Raw genomic sequence first — 12,166 nt, forward strand, 5'->3', positions numbered from 1 at the left:
AAGTTGAATTAATCAGGATGATCATTAGGAAAGTAGGATTGCGGGTTTATCGTTCCGTTTTAGTCTAGAGGAAGTAGTTATATTGGCAATAGGTCTAGCCAGCGGATTCACATGGTTTTCAAGATTAGAAATATGTTTCTGCCTTATTCTCTCGAATTCGACTTTAACCATCTGAACTTTTAAATCGAAATGTATGTTTTCATTTCTGATATACCAGGGTGCACCAGTTATCATTCTTAAGATCTTTGCTTTAGCTCTTTGCAGAATTTCTACATTTGACGAACAGGCATTGCCATATAGCTGTAAGCCATACATCCAGATTGGCTTAATGACTTGGTTGTATAACAAGACTTTGTACTCTAAACATAAGGGATACTGATGACCGATTAGCCAGCGAAGGCTTAAAGCTTTGAGCTTCATTTGAGTCCTTTTTGTTTCAATATGTTTCCGCCAAGTTAAGCGTTTGTCAAGGTGAATACAAAGGTACGTCACTGTTTCTGTTTGCGGAACTACTATTCCGTTGACAGTGATAGTTGGTGATGAGGATCTGGTAAGAGAGAATATTATATGACGACATTTTTGCTCATTGACTTTAATTCGCCATAGTGATAACCAGCTTTCAATGGAGTACAAATGATTTTCCAGTTGACTGGAAACGATTGCGGCATTCTTATGTCGGCACAAAATAGCGGTATCGTCAGCAAATGTTGATATTACTAAATTGGTATTTGTAGGGATATCTGAAGTAAAGATGAGGTACAAGAATCAAGCAAGAGCGCTGAAACTCCTGCACTTATTGGAAAGTCATTAGTTGTGTGCATATTGTACTTTACCTTAAAAGATCTGTCTATCAAGTATGATTGAAGTACTGCGTGTGAGTTTTGCGTGAGTACTTGTCGTATTTTGTGTATCAGGCCCTCATGCCATACTTTGTCGAATACTTGTGCAACATCTAAAAAGACACCAAAGCAATATTCTCGATTTTCAAAAGCACTTCTTATTTCGTTAGTTATTCTGTTCAATTGTTCGATAGTACCATGTTTTTGACGAAATTCAAATTGATGGCTTGGGATCAAGTCGCTTTCTTGGAGGAAAGGCATAAGTTTTGCGAGGAACACTTTCTCAAATAATTTTGACAGACAAGGCAGCAAACTTATAGGTCTATATGATGTGGTTAGTGTTGTATCGTTTCCGGGTTTTTTGAACCATTATAATTAACGCTTTTTTCCATTCCGTCGGGATATGTCCAAATTTTATTATGGCGTTAAAAATGTTTGTAATGAATGAGATTGCTACGAAGGGCAGCAATAAAATTGGAGTTATAGAATCGTGTCCAGGTGCTTTTTTGCAGACAAGTTTTTCTTTGATGGTTACCTTGATGTCGTTTGCGGAGATTTGTAAGTTGATAATAATATTGTTAATATGTTGAGCTGGTAAATTCAAATTATTGGAGGGATTTGGTTGAAAAATTTGACTCAGATGATTAGCAAATACATTAGCTTTTTCTTCGTCACTGCGAGCCCATTCACCGCTGGAATTTCTTAACGGAGGCACTGCTTCAACAGATGTTTTTATAGTTTGATGTCAATTAAAGTTATAAATAATATAATATCAATTAAAGTTAAAGTTGTTTAGTTTTCACATGCTCAAAAGTGAAAAGTGAAAGGTTTTGTTAAAATACTTATGCCGAATAGTGTATAGGTAAAATTCCCCAGACGACCGGAAGCTTTGCGGCAATGGAGGGAAATCATAGTTGCATCTGCAGTTAACAAAATCTTCAATAACGTTATTATCAGATTGAAGTTTTAATGGGTTCGTAAAAGATTTTCATTTTCAGATATATCAGTTTCTTGCTTCGTTAAACATTTTTGCTTCATGTGTCCTCTCCCAACTTCAATATTTTTCTCGCAAATGGGGGATCAGATAAATATTACTTAAAATCATCATGTAGAAAAATCCGATTCAGGGATTGCTTTTAAAATCTGTTTGCTGTCTGTAGGGATTCGTAACTCGTAAGACAAATTACATTTCTATTAACCCTTTAAATTAAAACCCGTTATTGCTAGAGATCCAGAAGTTGCAGATTTAAGGTCAGTAGTCTCAAATTAACTCAAGACCGATAAATAATCAAAAGAGAATTTACTCCGGCATTGACATTGTAAGAGGAGCAAACAGGATTCGGACGTAAGTAATCGTGCTTACGACTCATCGTTGAGCATGCAATGAATACAACACTCTATTGAATTTCACATTTATAAACTTTAAATAAGCCATTGAAGCCATTAGCACAGAACTAAGAGTTTAACCAAGTTAAACGAAGCAACAAGTATTGAGAAACAGCTTCAGCTTAAGAGAGCTTATCACCACAGTCTGATATCTCTCTTTCAAAATGTTAATTAATTTTGCATTTCTGACGGTTTTCCATATTACGTCTCACAACGCATATATACAAACAAACCATACTGCATTTACATCTTTACAGGGACACTTCTGTGCAGAAGTGTAGAAGAAGAAGTAATATATATATTGAAATAAAAAAACAAGTACGGGAGAGATCAATTACACATTATGGAAGCACAATTGAAATACGACTTAACGAACGACCCTTTAAATCAAATAACGACAAAAATTAGCGTAGACGAAATTCTGTATTAATATCTATATACTTGCTGTAGTATAGTTTATAGATATATTAAATAAAATATCTTAATATTTACCTTCAGAAATTATTTATAATTTTAATTGTGGCTTGCATATCTAATTAAATTTTGCATTGTAACAAAATAATCATACAAAATAGGAGAAAATAGTATCTAGACTTAATTATTACGTATTCCCAAAGCCTGCTCTAATTCGGCACGCTTCTGATTCACTTTTGTAAAAAAATATCTGCAAACGGCTTCGTGAGTCCATGGCTGGTAATAAAATTCTGCTCTTCTTTCTTCTTCTGGATTACCAACAACATCAGTCATAGCCTTAAAACAAGCATAATTAAAAACTATTAAAATAGTTCATGAAATTTTATATACCTTCAAATCACGAGTTTGGCTAACAATCCATCGATGTATAAACGACTGTGGATCTTTAGCGAAACTTAGGAAAAATTCTCGATTAGTTTTCATCTGATTTATGGTATCAACAGTTTCATGTATTTTAGTATCGAGACCTTGAATTTCTTGCTGACTTGCGGTGCTCATTAGAAAATTATTCATTTGATTTTTAAGAGTGTCGTCAACTTCAACATCAATATCATAACAAGCGGTTTGCTTATTTTCTGCACCACTTTCAATGAAATGGTTAATAACTATTGGATCTGGGGGATGCAGTAGTGGATTTAATCGCTGTGGAATTTCAGCGAATTTCATTCTTTGACATCCAAATATTTGTTCTAAATATTTGTCACAATTAATAAATTCACGTTCATGAGCATCTTGAAGTTTATGTGTCTTTATATATTGCCAAAGTGCAGATATTATAACTGGTCGTGTTTGTGTGTGAACCCCAAGTAAACGTGCAAGCCTTGGGTCCAATTTAAATTGAAGTGGCTGATAATCAAGCAACAACAGAATAGTACACCGCACATTACGATCACCTGGGCGTTTAACTTGAAATCCGTCTGTTTCCTGTGTTGTGTGAGTGCGATGCCATTCAACAAGATGGTTATCAGGACCATATAGTTCTTTATCTAATTCAATTACAAGAGATTTGAAAAATGAAGAAAATTTACGTTTAATTTTTGTGTTGGGATCGCCTTTCACATCTTCCAGCAATCGTCCTTCAACACGTAGTTCCCACGAGGCAACTGATACATCATCACCGTCATTTGTTGGCTCCTTACTTGGATAAAACGTGTTAGATATAAATATACGTAGTTTTCTTTTTTGCTTCATTGGCCGTTTCAAAGCCTCCTGAATATCAAGTCTTTTACGCATAATTGTAGCATCTAGCTTTCGCTCAAAAGTTAAGAGATCCATATATGCCTGCGATTCGGGCACTAAATCACGAACTTTTTGTGGTAAAATCTTATCTGCCAACTTCTTCTTCTTTTTAACTGACACAAATTCCCCTTTGTTCTGAGCATTACTAAGATTTCGCGCTTCCGTTGATCGCTTACTGCCACCGCCACCACCCGATCCACGCAAACCACTCTGAAATCCAGGCTGAGATGCACGTTGATGTAAAGGCGGTCCAATTGGCGAATTCGAATTATTTGTAACTGGTGGAGTTGGGCTTGGATGCATTGGGAAACCTCTTTGCTGCAAAAACAAAATTTATTATAACTATTTCTATAGTAACAACAAAAACTCTAGTACAGGAAAATTTGATGCCGCATAAGGACGCATTGCTGCAGTCTGAGGTGGTTGATATCTTGGCTGCCCAGCGACCGATGCTTGGCCTGGTTGGTTAGGACCAAACCTTTGAGACATTTTTCAATAAATTATTAATTATATCTACCAAACTTGAAAAATGCACAATTACAAATATGGCGTACCAAACTACGATTTTCAGCATAAAGCATATTATAAAGTTACCTTGCTTACACTCTCATTCATGATTGTTGGCATAGATTAACAACTGAGAAGATCTTATGAGGAACGGAAACTCTTTAATTATTGAGACTAATTTACACTGGACTCAAAGGACTAAATTTGGTTATATTTGGCAAAATATCAAACGCAAATGGTATCTATTGGAACATATTCTATATAAATGAGTGCCAACGAGGTTAGAATCAGTTCGAAATGCAAATGAATCATTGAACATATCCTGAATAAAAGTTTTTAATGGCATTTTAACAGTTTGAAAAAACTGATTTGGACATTTTTAAGAAAAAAAAGCTTAACAAATATTTGGTACTTGCATTTCCGCGAAAACTATGCACCTCTTTTTGAAACTTTACTTTCCGAAAATAAATTAATCGAAGCTAAAAGTAAATTTTTAGTATTTTTAACATTCATGCAACATTTTTTTGGCAAAGGCCAAAAATCAAATCAACAGGCAAGTTGAAAAAACAGCTGGTTGGAAACTCCATATACGGCCAGTGGAAACTCCATATAAGGCCGTATGCGAGTTCGAGTAAATTGAGGGAAATAATAATTTTTGTCGATATGGCAGTGAATGTTGGCACTTACCAGAATTTCGAGTAGGATAAATTAGTTAAAAATTAAGTTTTTCGAAATTGAAATTTTTTAAAAATTAGGTAAATGAAGTATTACTATTGCGAAAATTTTATAAGATGTTTAATAAATAAATTTGAAAAGTTTTAATAGAAAATTAATTTTTTTTTATGTTTCATTCTTTATACTATGAATATATGTTTTTAATAATTGTATCACATTTATTTAATAATAAATAAAAATATTTGGCACAAAATTATTAGTTACTTGATTTCAAAAAGCTAATTGTGAAACTTTATGCTATTGATCTGTGGCTCTTTTATGTAACTTTCTCACTTCGTTTTCTCGAACGATTTTCTCACTTTTGACAATTACTCACTAGAAGCGTTTATGTAGCTGTGGTGAATTGTTTTCTCATTTTTTTTCGTTCGATTTTTTGTCACCTGTCAAATTGCTTGCGAGAAGTTGTGAATTTTGAATATTGAATTTAAAGTTATACAAAGTGATAGTGAGAACATTTGATTTTTTTAAATATAATATTTATTGATATAATCATTATGAGTAATGTAAGTACTCATATATTTACACATATGTATATATAATATTAAATATATTATTATTATTAATATTGATAAATAAATTTCATTTGTGATTTATTCATGATTTTCAAATAATTTTAAATATCTTACCGCAAACACTAAGCAACCTTTTAAAATTGTTTCATTTTCATTCCATTTTTTCAAAAAAACGTTCAATTTTCATCAGTTTCTCTCATCATACCATAACGTTCTCGTGTGGTGAATTTTTCATGTTACATAAACAGAAAACTCGAAAGAAGTGACAAAAAGCAAGTGAGGACTTTTCGAATGAAATCGAATTACATAAACCACTGGCAAAGTTATATGTTTTGTTCATATTTAAAATTTAAATTTTTTTATTAAAACTCATATCAAAGTGCAATGTTCCAATGTAATGAATATAATAAAAGATGTAAGTAATTTATTAATTAATCACATATTTAACAATATATTTATTATATACTTTTTATTTACTTAAAGGGAGGAAAGGGATGGTAGACGCGTTCATTGTAGCGCGCATACGGAGGGAAGACGTTGTGGCAATAGTGCCAACAACATGGCAACCTTTACAAACAGCTGATTGTCACTTTCACAAAGCGGATACATTTGGCAATTCTTAACATAAGTAAAACGGTGTGAAACAAAGAGCATGGGTTTATTTTCGAAAGTAGTTTGTATCATAGTATGTCTGTTCCACAAGCTGTTAGTAGTAAAACACAAGTACAACTTGAGAGCGTTACACAAATAAATTGCCAAATTACGCTCTTTACACAGATTTTCTTGAAACAGTTTTGTGTAAAGTCTGGTGATAACATCAGTGCCGCGCAAATAAACAACGCAAAAATTTAAATTCAAACCAAAACAGCTGATTCACACATCAATACAAATTTAACTTGAAATTAAATGTACGAATAAAGTCTGTGTTACATTCGAGTAAGCATTTAACACGGATGTTACGCTCTCTCAGATGCTCTCATTTACTCGAAAATTTGTTGATGGAACGCACTTGGGTTTATATAGTTACTCAAAGTTACTACGAGTAGCTCGTGGAACAGACATAGTATTTATCTTGTATGCTTATTAAAATAGTTGACTAAAATACCAAAAATGTGTTCAATTTACTCGAACTCGCACACTTTTATGAGGTGAATTGGTAAATAAGGACAATGCAAAAAATCGATAGGAAATATCAATTTACTTGACCTCAATTTACTCGAACTCGCATCACGACCATAATTGATATATTATATTAAATGTATTACATATTCAATTTATGAAAACAAAAATTTTTTTGTATTTTCATTTTCTCAGCATGTGTGTTTACAACTCAATTTTTGTTTGTTGACATGTTGCATATAAAACATATGACAAATATTTCAAATTTTGGCTATTTCGCTTGTGGGAAATTTATTTTTAAGGTTTGCATTCGACATTTTTCGTTTTAAATCATTTGATTTATTTATAATGAACTCATTTATATGAAAATTATGTATGGTAAAATGTCTTCATTAGCGGTCAAGCACATGTTGGTATCCAAGTCTTTTTTTTTGTTTCCAAAAACTCTTCTTTTCGTGTCAAGTAGCACTCTACATTGTTCAATCTTTTGCTTTTTGATTATTTCTTCATTACTTTTCAGGATTTTTACACATTGTTTAATCATTTGCTATTTTCCTAATTTTCAAATTTTTGAATTTTGTTTGAATTTTTGTTTATATATGATTTTTGACATATGATTGCAATATTCGTTGGAGTTTCCAGAATATGTTCACAATAGTTCGTTTATTGCGTTGGTAACACTTTTTTTTTACTGGCCGATGTGGTTGGCCAGCATAGCTATACTGGCCGAGGATACAAAATAGTGTTGTCGTTGTTTTGTATACATTTCGACTAGTATAGGCCAGCAACTTGCTGGTTTTTGCCGTACTTGCGAGCCACCGAAAAGGTCTTATATAGTTCATTGTTTGTTTACTATTTTTTATAACGTTATTTTTTAAATAAATTTTTATTTTTTTTGTGTGGTATTATCACATGAAAATTTAATACTTCATTTATTGTGTTTGTCTTTTAATTAATTAATTTCAAATTATCTTTACATTTCGATTCATTTGATTTAGAACTTATTACAGATTAAAATTATTAGAAATTTCGCGCCATGACGATAAGAATATTATATAATTGTAATATTTATATTCATAACTTAAATCAATTATTTTTTGATTTTACTTGAATAAATCTCTTAAGTAATATTTAAATAAAATTTGCGTAGTACAAAATTACATCTCGCTGTCTTATATTCTCTCAATTTACTTGATTTTGGAAACGGGAACAGAAAATTATAAAATTGAAGTAACTTTTCACATGAATTCTATTACGAATAGGTATGGGAAAAGACCAAATATATTAGCGAAATTAATATTCATGTTCAATAACTCAAGTAATTAAAGATAGAATTCGTTAGTTGAAGGCGGTATTAAAAATACTTTTAAATAATTGATTCCCAAGTTGGTGCCTTAAAGTGTGAAATTCAACCAAGTCTCATATATAATAGCAAAATGGCATGCAGATTGATATAAATTAAAATATATTAATTTCTCCATAATATTGCTTGTTTATTTTCGTTTGTCCCTGTACAAACTGTGTCCTGATTTAAAACTTCAAATTTTATTTATCCAAAATTTATTATAAATTTTGTTTTAATTTTATTAATTCTATTAAATTATTTCATCGTTGTTAGGTACGTTGTTAAGTTCTTACATCATTAATTCCACCTAAAAATACATCAATTTATTTCGTTGATAATTGTCGTAACCCAACTGAAAATGTAACACGAAATATGTGATAGTGTTATGTACACAATAATAATTTCTAATATTTTTTCATCTGAATTAATATACATTGTATTATATTGTATTTATTATTCTAATATTGTATTAGAATTTGTTTTCACACACAAAACGAATTCATTTTTTAATATAACTAGATGAAGACGATAACTGAAAATTAGGAATAATCTTGTGTCTTGACAACAGGAACAATTTTACTCTACATGTCAAGGAGGAAACGAAAACTATATATAGCAGCAATATACAATATATAGTCGTGATATACACAAATATCGAAGTGGGTGAGGTGGGAAGTGGGAAGTGGAGATCATGAAAACTTAGTTTGCTTTGAAAAATTGCTATATCTATGTAGCTTAGAGAACAGTGAGCCGTAATTTCGAGAAGTTGGCATCACTTTCATTTCATCCGTCAAATAAAGTGAATTTCAACTTGTTAATTGTTTATTTTCGTACTAGTGGTTTTAAAACTAAACAATAGAAATGGCCGAGGATTGGTGTTGTGAAAAACTGAAAAACCTTAAAATTAAGGAAAATCGCTTGGGCACGTTGAACGAAATAAAATCTCTGTTAAATGAAAATCCCTTGGAAGCTGTGGTTGTAAACCAGTTGCTTAATGCGCCAGAGATTTATGATTGTATGGAAGATAAAGACCGTGAAGAGGGTATACCTAGTCGAGGGGTTGATGATCAATTTGATTTAGCAAGCGATATTCTAGCAATTTGCATGCAAAACCTCACCATTAATTCGGACATGCCTCAAGTACTTCAACGTTCATTGCAACATCAACAGCCGCGCGTTCGCGCAATAGCTCTGAATGCAATTCATAACGAACTTCAACGACGTTCACTAAATAATGATAAACTTCTGCATTTAGTTTCTGACGAACTCACAAAGCATATTCTCGATGCCTTGCAAGATGACGAAACTGAAATTGGTATACCAGCGTATAAGATATTAACAATAGTTTTAGAACATAAACTAAATGTGGAGTCAATTCGGCAGCAGCTCTTGCAAATGCTAAGACAAAACTCCACAGTGAAATGTCGCTTGTTCGAGCTTGGCGTGAATTTGGCAAAACGTTCGGCCAGTAATTTAGAAAAAGTCAAATATATTTTAGATTTCGCCTTGTCGGAATTGGATAATGATGATGTTATTTTAAGTGTCAACGTACTCGAGATATTTACATCTCTTGCTGAACAAAATCACGGACTAATTTATCTCGAAATAAGTAGAGTTTTCGACATTATTAGTAGCCGCGTAGAAAACATGCACAACAAGCCGTTAGATCAACTCCTAATACCTGGAGTGATGAAGTTCTTTGGTAAAGTTTCAAGTGTTCAACCAGAAAAAATAATCAGCGGTTATCCAATCATGTTGGTTTGTCTCTTTGATACTATACATAACGGAGATGTACAAATGCTACCAATAGCCTTAGATACTTTGGGTATGTGTGAAGTAGTGTACTCTTGTTGCAATGCAGAGATAAATTGATAGAATTTAAATAATGAAGTAATACGGTCTGAAAATATAGAACAGTTAACGTCTTAAATGAAAGAAACTGATAGTGATAGTGTTTTATTTGTCCTATTGTAACTATCAATTTTTTATTAATGTATATTATAATATGTATGGCTAAATGTTTACTTTTTTTTTTGTTTTGCAGCAAATGTGTGCCAAACACAAAAAGGAATAATGCTTGTGGAGACTTATCATTCAGAACATATGAGAAGAACCCTTGATAATTACTTATTGTATCTGAAAAATCTCTCCTCTGACATGAAAATTCGTATTTTTAACAGTCTGGAAGTAATATTTTCAAATGAAGATCCTGTGATGCAGCAAACAAGGTAAAAGCCTACTAATATTATTTAAATTTGTAACTAATGTTTTTCTAATTCAGTGAAATTATGGAAAAGTGGTTTTTAAAACTTGCAGATGGAACAAATATGCAATTTCTTTTGGACTTTTGTCGAAATCCGTTCCCAGACATAAAGGTAGCTTGCTTAGCATATGTGAAAACGCTTTGCTCATATTCTTGGGGTATTGTCGCACTTAAAAATACGGGCGGTTTTGTGGAATATTTAATAGATCGTCATTGCGAATTTGACAAAATTGCAAAGCTCGCAAAATATGAAGTGGTACGAACGTTGTCAGAAAGTATGATATTTGACATGCAAATTCAACTTCAAATGCGAACTTACGTTAACGAAGGACCTTATTATGTTGAATCCATCATAGATATCGCAGTTGAAGGAAATTAAAATTGTGTTATACAACTTTATTATATTTGTTAAAAATTTGACAATATAAAAATCAACCATTTTATATAGCATTTTCGTCTACACGTGTTCAAAATGCATTTTAAATGGATATAATATTTATAAATCTATCTATAAATCTACACAGTATATAAATCTAAACTATATAAATTAAACTATATTCGGGTATGTCTATTATTTATAAACTGTTCATGTAATGACAATTAAGTTTTAAATGTGGTATTTAATATAATTTAAACTTATATAGATATTTAAATTGGCATATTTCATTTCTATTTTGGAAGTCATATTTACCTTTCATTACGTGTTTCAAATATTATTTAAACTGATCAAGATTTCGAGCATTTTCAGGTTCGAGCATGTGCGTGCTTGAGTATTCAGCAAGCCATATGGCGTTGGACAATTTGCCGTTTTATCTATTTCAATGATTTAGTTCGATTTTGAGTTCTAGTATATTTGGACTGCCTAACAATATTATGCTCTAACACTTTAAAGTACCAGGCTTATATTATTATAATACTACGCAATAAATAAAATATTTAACATTTGAAAATATTAATACTTGTACAAGATATCCACATCAGTTCAAAAAAAATTGAAAATTTCAACTTCTTATTCAAAAAAAGACAACTTTTTGTTTTAGTATATATGTTTTTTATTTTATGTATTTGTTAATTACTATATTAGGAATATAAATATAAACAAATTATAAAATTATTGTGTGTGAAAGAAGAACACAAAATATGACGAAAACAAATCCTACATCATTTTTTGACTGTCAAGTAACTGTTTACACAACTTGTGTTTTTCCATTATTTTGCATTATTTAAACGATAAACGAACGTGTAAAAAAATAAAAATGTAAACAAACATTTGCAAACGTCAGAATGCAATTCGCTGCAAAAAGATGCACAAGGAAGCTTTTGTGCAAACGTGTTAATTGCATTAAGTTCAACTAAGATCAACTCAAAGTTTTGTGTACTTTACACAAAAAGTTCAAGAGGATGCGTATAAAAGACTGTGCATTTTTCTAAGAATTTAGTGTGTCTTGTATGATCACTCGGTGGCATTATATGTCAAAATATAAATTAAATATAATCAAACATTATCTGACACAAAGGCGGTGTTAAGTCAAAGTGTATAACTTATTTAAAATATATATACAATAGTTGGCGAACGTAAGGGCGGTTTTAAGGCAAGGCACTTGGACCCTATTGTATATATATTCCGTAAAAAACAAACAAATAAATATATTTTTTTTATCCGCTAACCCTTCTGTCCCAAACAGGTACGCAGTGAGCAAGTAATCATACAGAGGTACAAACCACGGAAACCCGGCTAGAGATCACC

General features: G+C 31.7%; 2 protein-coding genes across 3 annotated transcripts; one reads left to right on the forward strand and one right to left on the reverse strand.

Moving 5' to 3' along the window:
- Positions 1-2,641: 2,641 nt before the first annotated feature.
- On the reverse strand, positions 2,642-5,171 carry LOC119676499 (brahma-associated protein of 60 kDa). Of its 2 annotated transcripts, none has more exons than XM_038087747.1 (3): positions 5,133-5,171; positions 3,030-4,256; positions 2,642-2,975 (listed from the first exon to the last, which is right to left on the reverse strand). In XM_038087747.1, exons 2-3 carry the CDS (start codon positions 4,239-4,241, stop codon positions 2,820-2,822), a joined length of 1,368 nt encoding a protein of 455 aa, XP_037943675.1. In that variant the 5' UTR covers positions 4,242-4,256; positions 5,133-5,171; the 3' UTR covers positions 2,642-2,819. The 2 variants fall into 2 exon arrangements, with proteins under 2 accessions (XP_037943675.1, XP_037943669.1); XM_038087741.1 differs by lacking the exon at positions 5,133-5,171 and adding an exon at positions 4,314-4,525.
- A 697-nt stretch (positions 5,172-5,868) lies between these two features.
- LOC119676512 (26S proteasome non-ATPase regulatory subunit 5) lies at positions 5,869-11,064 on the forward strand. The gene is made up of 5 exons (XM_038087755.1): positions 5,869-6,107; positions 6,176-6,328; positions 8,676-9,981; positions 10,201-10,384; positions 10,438-11,064. Exons 3-5 carry the CDS (start codon positions 9,018-9,020, stop codon positions 10,796-10,798), a joined length of 1,509 nt encoding a protein of 502 aa, XP_037943683.1. The 5' UTR covers positions 5,869-6,107; positions 6,176-6,328; positions 8,676-9,017; the 3' UTR covers positions 10,799-11,064.
- Positions 11,065-12,166: the final 1,102 nt, after the last annotated feature.

The sequence above is a fragment of the Teleopsis dalmanni genome, chromosome 1, assembly GCF_002237135.1.
Source record: "Teleopsis dalmanni isolate 2A chromosome 1, ASM223713v2, whole genome shotgun sequence".
Classification (NCBI taxonomy): domain Eukaryota; kingdom Metazoa; phylum Arthropoda; class Insecta; order Diptera; family Diopsidae; genus Teleopsis; species Teleopsis dalmanni.